The sequence below is a fragment of the Takifugu flavidus genome, chromosome 18, assembly GCF_003711565.1.
Source record: "Takifugu flavidus isolate HTHZ2018 chromosome 18, ASM371156v2, whole genome shotgun sequence".
NCBI lineage: Eukaryota > Metazoa > Chordata > Actinopteri > Tetraodontiformes > Tetraodontidae > Takifugu > Takifugu flavidus.
The window spans coordinates 3092766-3113670 of record NC_079537.1 but is presented as its reverse complement, the minus strand read 5'-3'; the positions used below and the strand labels follow the sequence as shown (position 1 = coordinate 3113670).

Genomic DNA, 20905 nt, shown 5'->3' with positions numbered 1-20905 from the left:
CTGGTTACTTGGCAGTGTTGCTATTCTCATGCAAAATGGTCCAGACAGGTATCATTTTTTTAACCCCCCTCCAATAAAACAAAAACAAAACATAGTTTGTTCTTTAACAATTTGGTTTAGTGATTATAACAGCGGCTTGTGGTTGCTTAAATGTTTCCATGTTTGAATGTCGGGGCAGAAATGGAAAGTTTCAACTGCACAGCTAACATCTGGGCCGTGAGTGCGTCTTGCGTGGAACACCAACCGCTAATAAACATTCGATCCTGATGATGATGATGTACAAATGCCTGGAGGTTTAAACAAACAGTGAAGTTAGCGTCAAGTTGCACAGAGTTGGTCATAATCACATATTTATACAAGCGCGACAGTTTGAAATGTGGAGTTGTTCTCCAAATAACCTTGCCTGTATCCTGACTGAGCCGATCACGTTGGACTATCTGAGCTAAAAATGCATATTATTCCCCCCACCTGGCCATGGCCGCGCAAATGATTGAGCAGCTTCTATTTTGTACGTTTCTGTTTTGTTGTCTGCTTTTTTAGAGGAATGGCATGTATGCTGGAAGGATGAGTGTGTTTTCCTCTTCATCCGTGCACTGACGACAAACTCTTTTTAATGGGAGGGAGGGGTGCTGATCCAATTGGCTGGAACCGATCTTTAACCGATCCTTGACACACCTCTGATGGTTCCCCCTACTGTGCCCCTGCACCAGGCCGTGCAAGCAAAATATCTATAAAGAAAAAAAAAAAACCTGTCACACCTGCTTCCAATTCCTTCCACCTTGTTACAGGACGGGCCCGTAAAAATGGAGCCTGTATTGTCAGCGCGGTGACATAGGGGTGGCGGGCGCTCGTGCGTCAGCAGCAGCAGCTTCACGGAAATTCAGATCTCTCCTTTGGAAGTGCAGGACAAAGACATGATGAGCTGAGCGTGTCTTGGCAGCGACAATATAGACTTCAAATTAAGTAGCATGTAGTTGTGGGTTGTTTTTTTAAAAATTTTTTTATCTCTAGCTGCATACAGAGAGAGGCAGGACCAACTGTGTCTCATTCAGTATCAGCACAGCTGTCCCAGCATCCGTGGAGAATTGATTCCTCCTGCCACTGCCATGGGAGTCTTCAGCCAAGAAGAATGGGAGGAAATCCAGTGTGTGCGCTTGTGCTTTAAGAGGAAGGCGACGAGTGAAAGGACAGACTTGTGTGTGTGAGAGTGTGTGTATGTGCGCGCGCGCGTGTACGTGCATCACGTGTGTTTCCACCAGCCTCACTTTTCCTTCGTTCATGTCACCTCTGGCATGGATTATTCTTTGGCACGACTCTGGCAGCACCAGCGACTCCAGTGTGGTTCTGTGGTCGCTGATATGTTTTCACTGCTGCCATGGCTACTAAACACACGCGCGTACACACACACACACACACACGGGCGCGCGTGCACACATATCTCCTGTATATACATATGGGGCTAAATTACATAATTGGTCTGAAATATTCAGAGCAGCACAAAATAGTTTTTGTGAGATCTGAAAGCGAGGACAGGGCGGGAAAGCAGAAATAGATTGGTGAATATTTGGGAGCTTTGTCATCGCTTCAGACATCAGCACAGAGTGTTCTCTTCCCTGATTTTGAATTATAAATCACAATAAAACATTTTTTTTGCACAGCATGATAGCCAATCTGTTGGGGCATTTGAGGATAAAGTATTTTTATGTTTGTGTGAAAGAATGTGCCAGAGATGAGAAGTGTACAGTGTTTTCACATGTGAGAGAGCTTTCCTTTACTCTCCTCCAACTCATGGCTTCCACTTTGTTTGGAATGTCTGCAGGAGTTTTTTTTTTCCGCATATTTGACTGTTTCCCCGTTGCTACCTGCTGTGTTATTCCTATTTTTTTTCCCAAGCAAGTGCAACTAAGTTTCAATAACCTCTTGGTTGCATATCACATCTTGACTTGCTCCCACATGTTTGGAGGTCGACGACGGTACGACCGTTCTACTTTTTTAACCTGTGCATGGCGTTTAAATGTTATCTTCGACGCATTCACTGCGGAATAGAATCGAAAAGACTTTCTTTTCTGTCTGCAAGTCGGTAGTTTGAGGCTAAACGAGTTCCAGGCAGTCATGTAAAGTAGAGAGTTATCCATCCTGTTATCCATCTTGCAGTGTTTAGAGAAAACACTGTGGCACAGCTGACGAACAACAAAGCGGACGAGATGTGTCTGAGTGCGTTTTGTTCCTTTGCTGAATAAATCTGAATGAACGCCAGTGTCAACACGCGGAGCGAGCCTTAACAATAACTCATTCTCTCGCTCTGGTGTTTTCGACCCGCCGTCTTCCCGCGTGGCTGAAACGAGGAGCGCACAAAGCCGCCGCCTCGCTTTTTTGGTCGCGGATCGACAGGAATAGAGCGCCGCTGCGGCAGGTCATCGACGGCCCACTCAAGGTCACTCCGGCGTGGGCAGTCTGGCCACGTTGTTTGGCCTGTCTGACCTACTTTGCATGACTCTGGCTAAATATATACAATAGGCCTCTCATTATGGATCGTCCAGATTTAATCTGAACGACATCTGAGGACCGGTTCATGACCGAAGCCATCTCGTTCACACTCAAACACCCACCCAATCGTACTCATAAATGAATAAACAAACAAACAAAGGTGAAGCAGACACTCGCTCAACCACTGCCCAGACATACAGCGCGCACATACATCCTGCAGACGTACGCCACAGGATCTGTCGCCACCATGGCCCTGCTCATTCAAAAACAAATCCTCCTGGGTTTGATGTGCGTCTGTTTAAAGTCAGGCTTGTCAGGTTTTGCCTTGCACCTGCATGCGCGCAATTACAGCCGACACAGGTGTGCATTCTTTCAGGGAAGGGAACTATAAAGCACGTTGCAGCCATGTGACGTGTGTGCGTGGTAAAGGACATACAGTAGTGTTTGCCCGATACACACGAGCAGACTGACATGGACTCATCCCTACCGTTACCCTCCTGGTCTTTGTTTATGCACACTCAGAAGCTTACTTGTGGAAGGGCTCTTGCAGGGGTAAATATGAGGCATCTATACAAACATGCAAGTTTGTGCGTCTCCTTATCTGGATGACGTGCCAACTTCTAGCCGTCATTCTAGCCTAACTTCCTTTCTTGTGGGAGTCGTTTTGGGAATTGATGACCTTGTTTGTGAAAGTGGTTCCATTTCTTTCTTTCCCTTCCCCGTGGCCTGCAGTCTAACCTGATATTGCTGTTAATCGGTATATATTCCCCAGAAATATCTCAATCAATAGTTGTTAGTTTAAGCAACCTCTCTGAATTTCAGAACTATGTTGGAGTTTACTATGTTGGACCAGGTGCCTGGCTATTTTGGAAAGATGGTTGACGTCACAAGGCTCAGTTACTGGGAAAGATGCAATGGTCAGCAGGAGTTTGGAGTCTGTTAAGGCATCTGAAAATGGACACTGCATGTTTGGCAACTGGACAGTAATAGTTCCCCCAATCAGGCTGGAAATTTCACCGTTGCACCGTATATACTCTGTCGGAATTTTCCCTTCAGAGAGGCACTTGCTGATGTACACCTGCACTGGAGATTTTCCATCTCCATTATTTCTTCCCGATCAGTGTTTTGCGGTTTTTGTCACTTAAAAAGTATCCACAGTGCTTTTTGTGTGAAAGAGTGAAAGAAAAAACCAAAACCAGGATATAGTTAACGAGCTAGGCCATCGTATCCGGGGCAGCAGAATGTTTGCCTCCACCTTTAAATATGCTAAAATAATCAAAAGAGATTCGTTTTGCAAATTGGTTTCATGCAAAGGAAAACCTTAATATTCAATAAGAGTCCTGAAACCGCTGGGCTGAAATTAGAGAGCGGACTTTGTGGCAGAAACACAAATGTTATGGTAATACTGTTGTCAGAGCAAATAATCGTCCCATCAGCCCATTGGTGGACACATCCAATTATTTTATTTGCCTTTTTATGATAATAGTCTATACATTATATCTCTCTTTTTAAAACTATTCTCCGGGGCAGAATGTGTAAGTGGTGTGCAAAGAAGCAAAGAACATGTTCAGCACACCATCTTTCCATCTGTCCTGCCCACCTGGTAACTCCTGGGAAGGCCTTGCACAATATCGTTGTTGGGCCACGGTTGACGGGGGGGAACGCTGCTGGTGTCTGGGATTGTTCAGCTGTCAGCAGATGAAGTCACACAGTGACGACACCTGATGAAGATGTGGCCTTCACCATATTTTCACCACTTTCCTGAAACAGGGGGTTAATAAGGCAAGAGATTCCGTCCTTGATGGTGCCTCACATTTCCTGAGGCCTTCTGTCAGCGCCGCTCCACATGATCTCATGCTGAAATCCATGACAGCAAATAACAGATGCATTTTCGAGTCCAGCGGTGTCTGTTTCGTCCGTGACTTCATGAATGAACCGACTTTCCTGGTCTTTTATTCTAGTCTGGCGCTAATGATGCGGCTCTCTGCCTGCAATCAGGCTCAACAGGCATTTATGGGGTTAAAATTGGAGGGAAAATCTTTTCCTGTCTTGGGGGTAGGTGGAGGAACGTTGAGGCTTGGAGGCTTATGAACCCGCAAGTCAAACAGCAATGAAAACAGTTGTGACCTGATTTTGAGACCGGAGGAGAAAGCGGAGTAGAAAATTCCTTCTGCTTGACTTTCTTTCTCTCTGACTTGATTTTTGTTTCTTATTGTGTTCCATGATTGTATTTTCTTGTTACCTTCACTGCCTGTTTCTTTCTATCTGTCTAATTTAGCCACCCTGTCCGGCAAATAAATAGCTGTCAGGCGCAGGAACAAAGCAATAGATCTTGCTCTTTGGAGCAGGAAGCTGGCAAACAGCCACGGTTGGAAAATCTATACTCGGTTGCATAATATAGCATATCTTTACCTCAGATGAACTCTGAGGAAGGCTGGCAGCTGTGAGCAAATGGGGAGGGCGGGAGTTTGTGTTATTAACTGACAGAGCGTTGATGTGTGTGTGTGTGTGTGTGTGTGTGTGTGTGTGTGTGTGTGTACGTGTACGTGTCGGGGAAGAGTGTGTTCTGTGCTTCTTGTGACTTGTGGTTTACTGCCTGCCTGGGGCCATTTCATAGTCAGGCAGAGTACAGTAGAGTCAAATAGATCCTTGTTGAAATCCTACGTAAAGCAGAGTTGAACGAGGCCACGCGGTGCTCAGGGTGAGCTCGAAGAGCTTGACTTTGTTTTTTTTTGTTTTTTGGCCCGGACAATCTGGTAACTGCTATCCCAAATGCAGCTGCACTGCATTGCTGTGCGAGGGAATTCAGATATAAACTTTCTGCTCTGTTTAGGCTCAGAGAAATAGCTGCAGGATTAGTGTGCGTTACATGGAAAGTTGTATATTTGACTGGAAATTTTAGGGCAGGATGAGGATTCTGTATCAGCGCAGAAATATAAAACACAGATGGGCCAGCTTTAGAATGGGAGTCTGTGGAGTGGCAGATCCCCGGCTCCACTGACACTCGCTAATGCCGTTTATAAATGAGCGCTCAGGTTAGAGGTTAACCTCAGTTCCTGTTATTGAGATGCGTTGGTGGTCCAGATAGCCATTCAGTATGTTTTACAAGATGATCTCATCAGGTGTTTGTGATTAAATATATGAAAAGTCATGTGGCTGTATTAGCTCAGGCCATACACACCGGTGAGATCAGAGTCCAAACCCTGGAGTTAATCAAGACAGTGAAACTGGAAACCAATTTTAGAGCCAATGAAATGTTAAAACCTCACCAGAAATGAATAACAAATGGCCAAAAAGTCATTATGTGTTACTTTTCGACCCCTCAGTGTTTGTTGAAAGTGTGCTGTAATGTCCCTATGCTGGTTACCATGACCCCTACTTGTTTGTGAGGCAGTGCACACAAAAAAAAAACTCCACTACAATATCCATCATATGGATGAACAAAATGTTTGCTGCCCAAACCATAAATTAATCAATGTTAAATAGCATCACTGACAATGATCTCATTAAACATTAAGTTCAAATGGTTCTGGAGAAAAACAAGTACCAACACATTTTTAAAGTGCTTGTACCAACTTGGTAGTAAAGTGTCTTCCCTTTGAATGCTACTGGCTGCAAGCAAACTCGCTGGGTCTGTAAGGTGCATATGGTGTTTTTATGCTCTAAAAGCATGCCTTTAATAAATCTGCAATAAATGTCACGGCTGAGGATTCCCGTCCCGTTCCTTTGATCAAACAGCCAAAAGCTGATGAGCAGATACAGTATAAGGGAGCAAATCCTGAGAGTTTCAGGATGAGAGGATTAAAATTGTGGAGCAAAGTGAAACGTGTGAGCACTGAAGCATGTGCAGGTACTTTATTCCTGCTTTTTAACTTTTTTTTAGTGTAACAAGCTGGTTTACAAACCAAATGTTGGCTAAGTGTGCATCGGGGATGGGGGGGGGGGGGGGGTTACAATAATTCTCCACATGTTGGATGAAACAAAACTGCATAATGACACAATGCTTCATTAAGTTTTCAGGAATTGAATAAAGGGGGGAAAGCTTCTTTCACGAGAACATTTCATGTAAGTAAGTTGTTTCGGAGGCTGCTTCTGCAAATGTAATGTCAAAACACCGTATTCCAGGGCCCGTCTTCGCTCAGCTGTTGGCCCACGGCAAGAAAAAAGGGTCAATGAAAAGTATAAATGGGCTCATTACCATCAACTTTACCATCTGTGGCAAGTTTAATTGGGGAAAAGACTCCTGTTGGCATCGCAGAGTCCGACTGTAAGAGTCACACCAGTTCACACATGCAGTTTTATTGTATTCCACGTGTTATTTTTTTGTTCCTCTTCTCCCCCTGCTTTGTTTTTCTTTAAGAGGAGCACTTCCAAGTCAGAGTTAGGGCTCATGTGGGGACCACAAATTGACCGTGTATTGCAGCGAGGCTGTGGAGATTTATGGTGAAAGCGAGCAGCGGTAGTGTGTGTGTGGGAATGCAGAGGTGCATGTTATTGTGCGCGTTAAGTTTTCTGTTTTAATACTTGGAAGAGCTGAAAGCCTCGAGATTGGGACAAAGACGCAAAAGCAACAGCAGTTTATTTGTTTATTTTTTTAACCTAAAGCTTATGGAAAGAAAGTCGGCCCAAACAGGAGAGCAGAGTGTTCGGCAGGAATGAAAGAGACCATAGTCATTGTAATTAGGTTGGGGAGTTTTCTGTGTCCCCTTTTTTTTTTAGCGGCATGATTTGTTTTGATTTACTCCCTATCAATCAACAGAGGATGTGTTTAAACGAAGTTGAAGTATATTTGAAAAAGTCCCTTTATAGCTGCGGCTTTTTGTGTTCTCCTTTTACTTTCCTTGGAAGCAGACAGTGATTAAAACGGGCGATATAGACATATTGTATTTCCTAGGGGATTGGAAGGAATGCAAATGCATCATAACCATATTATAGTAGTTAGGAGCGGTGCGTAGTGCCAAACCACTGGAAACAGAAGAGGCTCGGCGCATTTACACGAGAGGCAGCGGAGTTCCACAGAGATCCCGCATCTGCCACAAAGGGAGAGGTTATCTGACACTGTTGGAGGATATTTGACATTTTAAAGGACACAGATGGACCAACAAAGTGTTTGCTGTGTTAAAAAAGCAGGTTTTTCCCCCCCGTGTGGACGTCCGAGTGCCCACAGAATCCGTTTGGCATTCTTTGTTGTGAGGGAAGCATGTTGCTGGTGGGACTTTGGCCTGCACAATCCCTCCTCTGTTGAAACAATGCGGCAGTTGTCCTCCCTAACCTAATTACTCCCTCCAGGGGGAGAAAGGCAACAGCACCAAATCCCATAGTTAGGAGCTCTGATCTGTGCTCTTCTGTAAGAAAAGGCCTCATTCATTTTCCTTCCCGCCTTCCACCACACTCGCATAAACAATTTCTATTTTTCATCATGACTTGGTTCAGTCTGACAGTTGCTAATTATCCTCTAATATATCCCGATATGTGTCCTGTTATCTATTTTGTTGCCATTGTGAGCATTTTATTATCATTACAAGCTTAGTGATGCACTGAGCACGTAGTTGAAGGCTTATCCTAGCTTCCATATGTTATTAGAATCCTTAACTACATTTTAATTTATTACCTGATTCCAGAAATACCAGGCCACGGAATTAAAGAGAATCAAGTCAAATGAGTCAAACTCGTCTAATCTGATGGGTAAATAGGAAGTACGTGCCACAAAATGTCTAAAGATTCCACCAAGTTTTAATTCAATCTTTACAAGCAAATGAGTTCATACCAGGTTTTTGGAGAGGACCCCCAGGGATCACATGATTGTAACACACCAGCCAACTTTGAGAGTCATTGATTCATTTCCTGGTCTCATCACAGCCACCATTAATAAAGTGTGGTCGGCGGGAAAACCCTGACAGTTACAGAATACAAACGCAGGCACTGGGCACAGAAGCATGTGCACGCAGGAGTTACACAGTGCTCCCTTTGTCACCTGACAGACAGCTGCAGTGGTTGTTGTTACAATTAAGCAAATATGATGAAAAAGGAGGACTAAGCGTCTTCTGACTGTGCTGCTAATTAATTTTGTCCAGCATGGATGACCCGAAGTGATAATCTACAAAGGCCACGGTGCTGAGGATCCCTGGGTTTCGCCTAAACGCTGCCTCCCACCTTGCAGGTGCTGCACAACGATAGTCTATCGGTGCTAAAGACATTTCAAGGATTTATTGATTTTTACAGAAATCAAAGGATAGAAAGATTTAAAATGTGAAATATTTTGAGTCACCCCAGGGGATTTTATAGTTTGAACTCCCTACTCTGGGACGGAATTTTTAATGTTTTAATTGTTAACAGCAAAAAGTAAACCAAATTTGGCCAAATATACCTTTAATATGGATGCAAAACTGGATTAAATCTATTATTAGTCCCACCAAACCAAACTTGGTTATCACATCCCCATTGAGTTGAGTAAGGGATGTTCAGGGAAATATTTTATTTCAAGCCTCAGTACGTGCACACCCACTCTGATTGCTAACTAAAAAAATGCAAGTGTTTGGTTAGAAGACACAATCACCACTGAGTAAACCTTCCTAACTCTGCTGGTTATTGTCCAACTATTGTTATTGTTATTGTCCAACTCTAAGAATGTCGAGGAGTCTTGAAATGAAAAATGCTTCAACCAATAACAGGAATAGGTGCTGTTTGAGGAATTGAAGTGTGTTTTCTTTTCCACCTGAAAAACATGTCAGGCCGATCAGATAAACTGATGAATGAACTCATAGCTGTCACTTTATGGCAACTTTATTATTGTAAACTCACACAGGGAAGTCTGCAAGTTCACATAGGAAAAGGGAAGGGTGTGCGTGCGCGCGCGCGGTGTGCGTGTGTGCATGTGAGATATTTATTGAAAAGAGCACAGGGTGTTAATTCTGCCCCGGCCGCCGTGTTATGGTTTGTTTGTCGGCCCCCCTCAGGAAACATCAGCCATTGTGTGGAGTCTTGAGTAGTAAAGTCTGAAGTTTAGATTTGGACATTGTTGTGGTGCTATGTTGTTGGTTTGAGCTGTTCGAGTTTAGACATCTTTGTGTTTACCAGGGAAAGGAAAGTTGGTTTTGTCCCCGCAGGGACCTTTTCACATTCAATCCTGTGGATAAAGTGAGAATCCCAGTAATATTTGCATTTTTCCGTGACACGTCTTTAGTTGTGGCTGCATTTGTTTCCACCCTTGGAAGTTGGAGTGTGACATACCGCACGTCCCGATGTGTCAGAGGGCATTCGAGGAAACAGAAGATTGTCTGTTTGGTTGTGCAGGGTTTGTCCTGCTTTGTGGTGGCTTGAATCCATCCAAACCTGGATGGTTCCCATAGAGCCAAAGCGGAACAAAGCTGCGATCGCCGTTCATTTTAACCATTGTGTAAAACACACCAATGTTCTTGGCTTTCAGCAGATGAAAGTATTCAAATAATAAATATTTAGATAATAACCTACTTGCGATATAATCTAATATAAATGGAAGTCTCTTACATTATACATTTTTTTTGTCTGGGATTTTCTTTTTGAGTTTGGTTTCTTTCCTTTGTTGGTTCACAGAGATATTTATGAACCACGTTGGGCAACAATTCATTATTCATGATAATCATGGCATGATAATTGAAAGTGAATTGAAGCTTTTGTTAGTCTCTTTTTAAATTGTGTTGCTCCGAACTGCCTTACAACTTTAAGTAATGGTGCTTGCTGGAGTTTCTTGGTGATTTGGTTCGTATTGATTTGTTGGTAAGCCCTTTCTCACAGTCTTTATCTGCATTCTTACAGGCACAGACAATGAAACGGTGACGCATGGATCTGCATTTGTTTTACACAGGACCCTGCAGTGATGATTGACACCCACAGAAAACTCAGATAAATGGTCAAAGAAACCTCATGTGGAGATGAAACTGGAAGATTGCACAGAACTGGCTGGAATTGCGTCAATGAGACTGCAGTTTCCTTGAGGGAGAGGATATTTGTTGTTAATTATCTCCCTTTGTTTACTTTATTTTCCTATTATTCAAATATCTGCCCTCCTCGTCATTGTATTTACCCCCGTCATTTTGTCAGTCTTTATCGGGGCTCCTGCAGACATTTATAACCACACCTCTGTCAAATATCCGCCCCTGGATGCAGCTTTTTGGTCGCGGAGGGCACCAAACAAAGCGCCCCTTAAAGGGCTGCACGCACGCACGGAGCTTTCGGTTTCATTCAGGAATTCAACACCGCTGATCATTAGGGTTTAATTAATAACTCGTGGCTATGGCATAAGCTCAGATACTTGGCTGATTTAAAAGGAAGCGTGTAAAGATAAAATAGAATATATAGTGCACAGACGTGGTGGGAGAGACAGTGGGGGTTGTTAGATAGGGATTGCGGCAAAGCATTTGCATAAAGGGCAGGGCAACATGCCCAATGGTGGAAAAGGTTGGCATCCCGCCTTTCAGACTGGCAGAGAGTAGAGACTGGAGCGAGAGAAAGAGGGGGGTGTAGTCCATAGTGCATCCCTTGTTCAGAAAGAGGAGGTCCCTAGCTGTTGGCAGGAGAGCAGGCTAAATCTCTAGTTTGATTGTGTGCTAGATTGCCCCTTTATTTGTCTGATTGCAAAGCGTTCAGCTCTGCATTAGTTGTGGGCTTTACTTTCCTCTAGCCTTTACTCCTCTTTCTAACCGACTCTGGCCTGCTGCGGAGTTTGTGCTGCGAGCAATCAGCACGTCACCCAGAAAGTTTCTGACCTACACGGTTTCATCCCGTCTCCACCCTGAGTCCCTAAGCATCCAGGAGAGGCTAAAATGTTGATTTAGCACGATGCGGCATTCCGGTTGAGTAAAATTTGAAATTTGCACGCGGACAAACACGCCCGAAGACAACTGCAGACAGGAGGCCCTGTGTGCCTGTGTGTGCTTGTGTGTGCACACGCGTGTATGTGCGTGTGTGGCAGAGCCGGCTGTGGTGGTGATGTCATGCATGGACAGTGGATGGGACGATTATTTGACATCTCTGGCCTCTCAGGATATTTTAAAAAAGTGGGTAAAACCTCCTCAGACTTTACAGACTAACCTTTTATGAAAGCCACAAAATTTATACTTTTAAATATATAACATAAAAAACAAAACATTGCATTTAGTTATGCTCATTTGAGTTTGTGCTGCCTGAATCATGCCATTAGATTCCGTTTTAGTACTGATGATGTTTAATGCCATTCACAATATGATATAATTTTTAAGATGTCCCGTTGACCTTGGTCCATCATTACACCAAGTAGTCAGAATCCATAAGCACGACGGCCGCAAAAGCTAATAAAGCTAATAAAATGTGCATTACAACCATTCACTGGCAAGCATGAAATAAGTTTAATACCCTTGTTTATTATTGTTGGCATTAGGGTTTTTTTTTATACATTATTATTAGATTTTCTTTCTTTTCAGCACATGATTAATTCATGGTATTCTACACAGTGATGTGTGTACGCACCAGTGAAATTCAGCCAATTACTTCAGATTTTGGACATTGAGCAGCCGAGCGCTGCCCACAGAAACCACACGTCATGAAAATACAAGACAGACAAGGAGGTCCTGTGACACATGCATTATTCTAAATGATATTATTGGATTATTGAAGGGAACTGCCACACAGTTGCCCAGCAACATTTAAATTTGCTAACAAGTTGTTTTGAACTCCTTTAAATCCAATTAAGTACTTCATTGAATCTCATCCTTCAGCTCCTACGAACCGGGAAATCCTGACGCCATCTTTCCTTTTTGTCATGTCAGAATCTGAATTATCTCCATACACATTACATACAACACAGAATGACTCCATTCTACCCCACATTTTAATTTGTGGCGGCTTATTTTTTTCCCCTGTATATTTGGTAAAACGCTCACCACCAAGATTGTTTGGGTTGCGGGTTAAATAGAAACGTATTAGCATAAAGTTAACATCTAATCATCAGATTATACACATAACCTGGTAGATGTCATAGCTTCCGTAGTATCGATGAGAATAAAGTACTGAATATAAAGAGGCCGCGCTCCCTTGACGACAAAGATCTACATTTCTCTTTTTTACTTCTTACTTTTTCTCTCTTTTACTGTTTGTGATAAAGTTACGATACGCTCAGAATTACTATAGCAAATTCACTGAGTGTAGAAAACTACTTTGTGTTGCATTAAATAATCCTGGTGTGTTGGAAGTAGAGAAGACAAATTCCCTTTTGGAGTCTCAGGAGGAGTTTTACATCATTTGCCCGCTCCCGATCGGATTTACCTCCAAACGGGCCAAACAACGGCGTTCTGCTTCGGGGTGCTGTTCTTCTCTGCTCTGGAAACACCGCCGTGTTGTTTGAGCTCACTTTCTTCTCCCAGCCGTGTGTGAAAGGCTGTCGTTGGCATTTCACACTCATCCATTTGAAAAGATGAGCAAAGCCCTACAGCTTTATTTGGCGGCAAGTTAACACATGAACCTGACGATCCTTTTCATTTCGGGCCGTGTTGAAATTTCTAATTCCAAGGGATCTTTTCATAAGAGAGGTTATGGTGTAACATCCCTCAGCCCATTGATGAATCAATGCGCTTGTAATTCTCTGTGATGCATGTCAACCAGACTATGCAGATCAAAGATAATGCAGTGCATGGCGAGGTCCAGCGGGCCACGGCCGCTCATCTGCTCTTATAACGCCGTGATATCTCGCTTCTGTGGTGATGGAACATTCCTGATGCAGTCATTAAAAATGGATTGGCTTCCATCAAACCTAAAGAAGAAGGCTGTATCAAAGAGAATGAATTTGCTAAATGCATGTCTTTGTTGCAGGCCAAGCTGCGCTGTTTATCCATTATGATGCCTTTGTGTGTGTGTGTGCGTGCGTGTGTGTGTAAATTAGCACCCTCCATCAGCCAAATACTGCAAAAAACTGGCTGCAGCGTGAAAGTTTGTCTCTTTTCAAAGACATTTTGGCTGCATTGTCATTTTGATCTTTGCTGATGAAATCGTGGCTTGTTCCAGACACAATGCGTAATTGTCACATTATAGAAAGAAGAACCGGATCACCAGTGAATCAAATTTAAAAATGAGGTGCTGAGTAACCCGTTAGAGCACTTAAGCCTCTCGTGTTTTACCACAAAATAACCCGGAGGTGTGTTTTATATGTCACCTAGCGCGTTTGCCAGACATTGAAATTCACAGCTCGCTGTCCCCAGCTAAAAGTAAAACTGCTGCTTAAAATTAAAACCCAAAACAGTACATAAAAAATTAGTGAAAGTCTCAAAGCCATTTTTTTGCGGTGTGACCAGACCATATTTGCTTGCCACATGCTTAATGTGGGAGTTTCATTCACTTCGCACACATCAGATCAGTAATTTAGCTTTCATCCCAAGACCCATGGATGGTGGGTTCTTAATGTTGTTGCACTGAGGCGGCAGCAGTGAATCGGGAGCCAGTGGGTCAGAGTTGGTTTTGCAGTGTGGGACTGGAATGTGGCCGTGCGTGTCTCTTCCTCAGCTGGTCCCCAAACACCCCCCAACACACACACAGCTCACCCCGGGCATGTTAGCACACAGCCGCCACAAATTGCTTGCAGATTTTTCACACATAGTAACGCGCTGGTTTGTAAACTACTGGGAATGCAACCGAAGCGCGTCGCTGATCCCAACAACACATCTTTTACATTATCCGTGCGGGGGCGTTTTTTTTTTTTACTCACTTTGTCCTGAGTCATGTGCCCCCTCCCAGTTAGTAGTGTATCGCAAACCTTGAAGAAGCCAGACCCATTTGTTCCTGCAAAATCCCGTTGGTTCCAGTGCAAATCTCAATCAGAATGGTTTGTGTAAGACTAGTTGTGATCCAGGGAAGCCTTTGTGGAGAAGAACTTTTAAATACAAAAGGGTTCTTCAAAACAGCTATGGGGGGGCAAAGGGTTTAATATTGAGGTCCCCCCCCTTCTATTTTAGCAAGCTTATTTCTAGAGTTATTTACCGACACCCTGCTTACTGTATCTCAAAAATCGAAAAAAAATGTGATGTGTAAATATTGAGTCGAGGGGCTACGCAATTTGATAGCAAAATTGACAAAATATATATAATATTTTTTGTGTCTGAATCCAGATCCTTTCACTTAATTTACTTTACCCACTCAGTTTGATTGCACATTACGCATTGATTGGCTGGACCTCAACGTTCCCCAGCTGCCTCTCTACTCTGGCTCTCTGTCAGTGGGCTGAACCAGAAGGGTCAGAGGAAGCAGCATCGGGTTTTCATCCAGGGTCAGGGACACTCTGCTGGCCTCGAAAAGACGGAACCGAGCCCCACCAGACGCAAGGCTACGCTAATGAAAGGCTATGCCGCATGGCGCCCAGGTTATACCGACCATGGTCTAATTGGTCTAATGAGATGCAGCTCGTCCTGGGCCAGGTCAGGTACTGGAGGACGAGCAGGACAAAGAAGGATGGTGGGCCCTGCAGGGCGTTATGGGGCAGACTGAGGAAACCGTTTTATCTATTTGCTGAGCTTTTCAAAAATCTGTGTAACGCTCATTTAAATTAAGGAGCATTTTTACTAAGCAAAACACTCAGTCATTTATGTAGTATAACACAAAAAAGAGCAAAAAACAAAACTCAAGCTATACTTTTTTACTGTGCCAGAATTTTGATTAGTTGGCTTGAGGTTTGGGAATTTAGATGAGTTCTTAAAAAGTCAGACAAGGTTGGCTGAATAAAAACTAAACACATACTGATTGCTTTTATATGTATCATATTTTCCATCATTTTAAATACATTTATGGGGGAAAGGTTTTTTTTATTTAACAAGCGCTAGAGTCTCCCATCAAAATAAGAAGAGCAAGACTTCTAATGAGCATCTGCACAAGTCTTTTTCATATGTGGAAAAAGAATAAAACAGTGTGTGATATCTGCAGGAGGGCCAAACGTGTAAATTATGAGATTGTTGCTGTAGCACGGGAAGTTACTTTATTTGTGCAAATGACCCAAAATGGAACAGCAGCACATCACTATTATGATAAGAAAGAAAGAAAGAAAGAAAGAAAGAAAGAAAGAAAGAAAAATAAGAAAGAAAGAAAGAACTCTCCATCTAAATGTGTACCTGCTTTTTTCTTTTCTATCTTGACTGAAAGAGTTAATTTGAAGTTGGCAGCCACCTCCTCAGTCAGCCTGAGGAGAATCGTAGAATAAAAGACGTTGAAATACTTTCTTTTGTCTTATTGTCTTACAGTGCACAGATGCAATATATATATATGCAATATATGTGTGTGCGTGCATGTGTGTGTACTGCGGCAAAAAGTGCGTAATTTAAAAACAATGAAGCGCTTTGAGTCCGCCGTGGTGCGTTTACGTGCGGCGGCCTCAGTCTTGTGGGTCAGACACATTTCTGGCTGATAGCGGTAAAAGACAAAATATGTAACTTTTTTAGTGCCAGCTCGTCTTCTCCCCCACTTCATTTCCATGTAGTTTCTGGCAGACTGCATGAACTCTTTTTGAAGTATTCATATATTAAGTGCCCTGCGAGAAGAGACGGGAGAACGGGGAAGAAAATGATGACGCATTTTTAATAGTTTTGGCTGAGTTTTTCGTCTTATTAAACAGAGTTTGGATGATATTTTAAGTGGATTAGCCAGAGAAACATGTCGGTGGAAAATAATCTGTGACTTTAATTGCTTCGCTTTCAGTCTATTAGAGAATCTCGCGTTGGGACTGTTTGACCTTTTTGTTTGGTTTTGGCTAATGCTGCGACGATTAGCGGAGAATGTTTGGTTGCTAATTATTTGTGACTTAGATTGTAGGTAATGACACCAGAAACAGGAGGTTGCAACAATGCCATGAAGGTTGACAGCTAATTATAAGGGCAGAACGGGGTAAAGTTTCAATACCATTTAAAATTTCCTAATTATCTTGATTAATTGCCACGCAAGTAAGCGATCTGGCACCTGCAACGTTATATTAGTAATGGTGTTAAAACGTGCATTCGTTCGCTTTATTCTGCACCGAGAAAAGGCTGCATTTAGTTGCCATTTAAACAGGTAAATAATGCATTAATTTTCCTCTGCGTGCGTGTGAGCGTGCGTGTACGCGACCCTGCGTCACGGCAGCCAGGCTGGATGCACGTGTTTAAATGTGCATCAACCTGGATCTGTGTGGGTCCTGAATGCAGCTGAACTCTGATTCCTTTGTTCTGGGGACTTGATGCACAGACGGGTGTCATAAGTTTGTGAAATACAAAATAAAACATGTCTTTTTTCAGATGAAACCTTTGTTTTTGGATGAACCTTTGGGGCAGGGTGACCAGGGGCTGATGGTGCTTTGGCCCCTGTGGTGATGTGATCTGGGCTCATGAGGATGGGAGGCTGATGAATTCGGGTCCAAACAGCTATTTTCAAGCATTCTGTTATGTCCTGTTCCTTAGAAATACTAATTACTACCTTCTGCATACAAATGAAACTACCCCAACCCTCAGTCTGTGGTTTTGAAATTGGTCAAACAGCAGTTATTTTTCATTTGAGCATATATATTTACACGTTTAAATTTTGTCAGGTGCCGTCCTGTGCTCAAATAGCATGTTTTTGTTAGAGGAGTGATCAAAAATGATCAGTTCTCGCAGTAGTTACAGGGATGCAGCCATCAAATGTTTAACAGTTGCGTTTATTTTGATCACGTACTACTAAATGTCAGGCGCGTGTGGATATGATCCAGGCGTGAACTGTAGTGATAATATATATTTTGTAGTCTGAGCAGATCTCGGCTCACACGGTTGGTGTTCACTGATGCAGCAGCTTTTCAGACAGCAGGTGCAGCCTTGTGTGCTCTGTGATGAGGCAACATGGCAGCGCATCGCTGTGCATTTTCACACGCAAAAGCTTGGTGTGTGTGTGTGTGTGTGTGTGTATGGGGATGGCGGGGGGGCGGGTCGCTCAAGAAGGGACCAGGACTTGAGATTTCACAGGACACACTCTTTGCCTCCAAAGGCAGATTCTGTTACCTCTGTCTCCCCACCCCCCCACCCCCACCCCTGCCTCAGTTTCTGTAACCATTTCTGTATTCTGCCTGCAAATCGATTTCTGCGTGTGCAGGCTGAGGCTCCTCGGGTTTGTTTCTCCCTCTTTGTTTGCTGTGGTAAAACCCGTGAGCAGCTGCCGCCGGTGGGGTCTAGAGGGATTCAGAAGCTGTGTGTCCCCTCTTTGCCATCCTCTGCCAAGGTGGCATTATGCAAGCAGGGAGGAGGAGGGCGACCGGTGGAGGTGGCGGATGGCTGCCATCGTGAGAGATGGAGGCTGGCTCGAGGGCGATTGGTGCAGGAGACGGCTCACTCCCCTGAACTTTCCCTCCGTGTCATAGTGGAACTTGTCGATTTGGCAAAATTGTGCAGCATCGGACAAGGCGGCTAGCTCCCGTACCCTCCCACCTGCTCCCCCTCGCTCACTCTTTCTCTCGCCACTACACCCCTCCCCACCCTCTCCTTTCTCTTTTTTTCCTCCTCCCTTTCAGCTCTTGAAGCGAACGCATTGGCTGGGCTACAGGCTTCTCGTTGCCAAATAGGTGGGCCCTACTTGTGTTGGCAGAGGCTCAAGCAATGGTTGGGGAAAGAACGCGGAGAGGACGAGAGACGGAGAGCGAAAAGCAGAAAGGGAAAGAGAGAGAGTTGGAGAGAAAAGGGGAAAAAAGAAGCAGCACTCGGCTTTGCCAGCGGTCGTATGCGCTCGTCCAACATTGATTTGGCTCTTTTTTTTCCTCCCTATTCTGTGCTCTGCTCTCCCTGGCACCCCCATCTGTGTGTGCGTGTGTGTGAGACTTGAGCCGGGCCCAGGGATCAGAACAGACACCACCAATTACACTTGCCAAGGCGGTTTTTTTTGTTGTTGTTTTTTTTTTAAAGGCATTGATCCTTTCTTATTTATTTTTTAAAAAAAACATTTTTCTTAACTTCTTATCATTTTTTCAAAAAAAATCTTCTTTTCTTTTTTCCTAACTGCTAGTCTTTCTGTGGGGAATTCTTAAAATCTTAATGATTTTAAATATTCACCTACTTTCTCCGGAAGCATATTCTGTGAATTAGTATATATATAATTTTTTTTTTTTTTTCATCTGCTAATTCTCTGCACTCTGCCAAACCAGCACTTGCTTTACATTGGGGAGCGCAGGAGGGGGAAAAAACTGGTGCAGGAGATTTTTTTTTTTCACTTTATACGCTCTGCCAAATTTATGATGAGAGTGCAAAATGGTAACTACCAGGCCGTCTGTCTTCTACTTGTAGTGTGCTTTTCTGTAGTGATTTCTGTCTGCTTTCAGTTTGTTGTGGAAATGTGAGTCTGGTTGGAGCTCCCTTGCATGGTAGCAGAGATAGGAAATGGTATGGCTGATCTTTTAGCAGCACATTTCAACAGCGGTCTTGTGGCGGCAAAGCTTGGCGGTGGTGAGCGACCGGTGTGTGGCAACCCTGGCACAGGAGCGCTGTGGCGAGATCTGGGCTTTGTTGCTCAGAGATATGTAGTGAAGGTATTACGGTACCACAGAATAACAATTTGTTTTCTTCTGCAGCGGAACACGATGGGAGCGCAACTTGGCTCAGCTTTTCATTCGCTTCTGGATTTGAATTTTTATGCATTTGTTGTGCTGGCGATGCCTTGGATGTTAACTGTTACATTATAATTTTCAGATTTATTTTTACTTTTAATAATTCTAGATGTATATTTATATCTAAAGATGATGTTTAATTTAGCATCTATTCTACATTTTTCTGAATTGATTTTTATTTTATTTTGCACGATTATAATTTTACTAGAAACAGAGCTTTTGTGTAATTTTGCATTTCACACTGTTTCCTTTTTATTTCAAATAATATTAGCAGAGATTTATTTTTGAAATTCAGTCTGCTCTTTCTGCCTTCTAACGCGGACTTTCTTTTTCTCTCTTCAGGATGAATTTCATCCCTTCATTGAGGCCCTCCTCCCCCATGTCCGTGCCTTCTCATACACTTGGTTCAACCTGCAGGCCCGTAAGCGCAAGTACTTCAAGAAGCACGAAAAGAGGATGAGCAAGGATGAGGAGCGCGCCGTGAAGGACGAGCTGCTGGGGGAGAAGCCAGAGATCAAGCAGAAGTGGGCCTCGCGCCTACTGGCCAAGCTCCGCAAGGACATTCGCCCAGAGTTCCGTGAGGACTTTGTGCTCACCATTACAGGGAAGAAGCCCCCCTGCTGTGTGTTGTCCAATCCTGACCAGAAGGGCAAGATCCGCCGCATTGACTGCCTCCGCCAGGCCGATAAGGTGTGGCGGCTGGACCTGGTGATGGTCATCCTGTTCAAGGGAAGCCCCCTGGAGAGCACAGACGGTGAGCGGCTGGTCAAGTCACCCCAGTGTTCCAACCACGGCCTGTGTGTCCAGCCGCACCACATCGGAGTGACGGTCAAGGAGCTGGATCTCTACCTGGCCTACTTCGTCCACACACCAGGTATGTGGGAATAACGTGGCCAGAGCGTCGGCTGTACTCACACACACCCATCTAATGTGGTAGCCACAGATTAAACTGAGCCGAGCAAATGTTATCAGAGTCTTTGATAAATCCAATATCAAAATGTTGACAACGGTAAAAATTGGACTTTTCACTGGCCGGTCCACCAAATGTAAGCTTTAAAACAAAATGTTTTCTGATATTCTGAGGATTAGACAGCCAGGCTTAGAACCTGTATTTGCCCGAAGATATGTTTGTGCTTGTACATTTGTTCAAGTATTTGGGAGCAAATTTGTCTAAATCCAAATACGCATGTATCCCAGTGCCATTGGTAAACAAAAGCATCTGCAAACCTGTTTATCTGTGTGAGCATGCATGTGCATATGTGCAGTTTGTGTGTGAGGCAGATTGTCATGTGGTTCTAATCCGTGTGTATGTTATTGTGAGATTGGTAATATCGCGATGAGTGTGTGTGTGTGTGTGTGTGTGTGTGTGTGTGTGTGTGTGTGTGTGTGTGTGTGTGGTGGTCAGGAGAGTGCAATGACAGCTGGCCCAGTCCCAGATAGTTTAGTGGGCAGGGAGAGCAGGCTCGTCTCTGGTCTCAGCTGTATATACGCTCACACACACACGTTGGGGCTGACACACACGGGTGTTTTTCTCAAACACAGCTCATTCATGCTCCACAAAGCCTGAAGCTTGTCCTTCTTTCAGTTAAGTCTTCCATTTGTGGCTCGATATTTGTTTTACGTATATATTCAGTGTGAACAAAAAATTAGGATTTAGTATTTAAGAAGACAGACTTTATTTTTGCGGAAGTATTAATTATTAATTAAATATAAATCCTTGATTATTAATTCATTTAAAATATTTTTTGAAAGGATATCTTACATTTGCTAGAATAATGATTTGTAAATGTCAATTATAGAATAACACATCAAATTACTGTGGCCATACTTGTC

The 20905-nt window shown here is 43.5% G+C and overlaps 1 protein-coding gene across 22 annotated transcripts in view; it reads left to right on the top strand.

Moving 5' to 3' along the window:
• Positions 1–20905, top strand: part of nfixb (nuclear factor I/Xb) — a 114357-nt gene that overhangs the window by 25560 nt on the left and 67892 nt on the right. For 8 of the 22 annotated variants that reach the window (XM_057015793.1, XM_057015811.1, XM_057015796.1 and 5 more), the window contains one exon: positions 19415–19946. In XM_057015793.1, the coding sequence (XP_056871773.1) occupies positions 19415–19946 (532 nt within the window). Of the gene's footprint in view, positions 1–17949; positions 18720–18755; positions 18995–19414; positions 19947–20905 lie in introns of those variants that run through there. The other 14 variants (XM_057015795.1, XM_057015805.1, XM_057015808.1 and 11 more) reach the window with 12 other exon arrangements.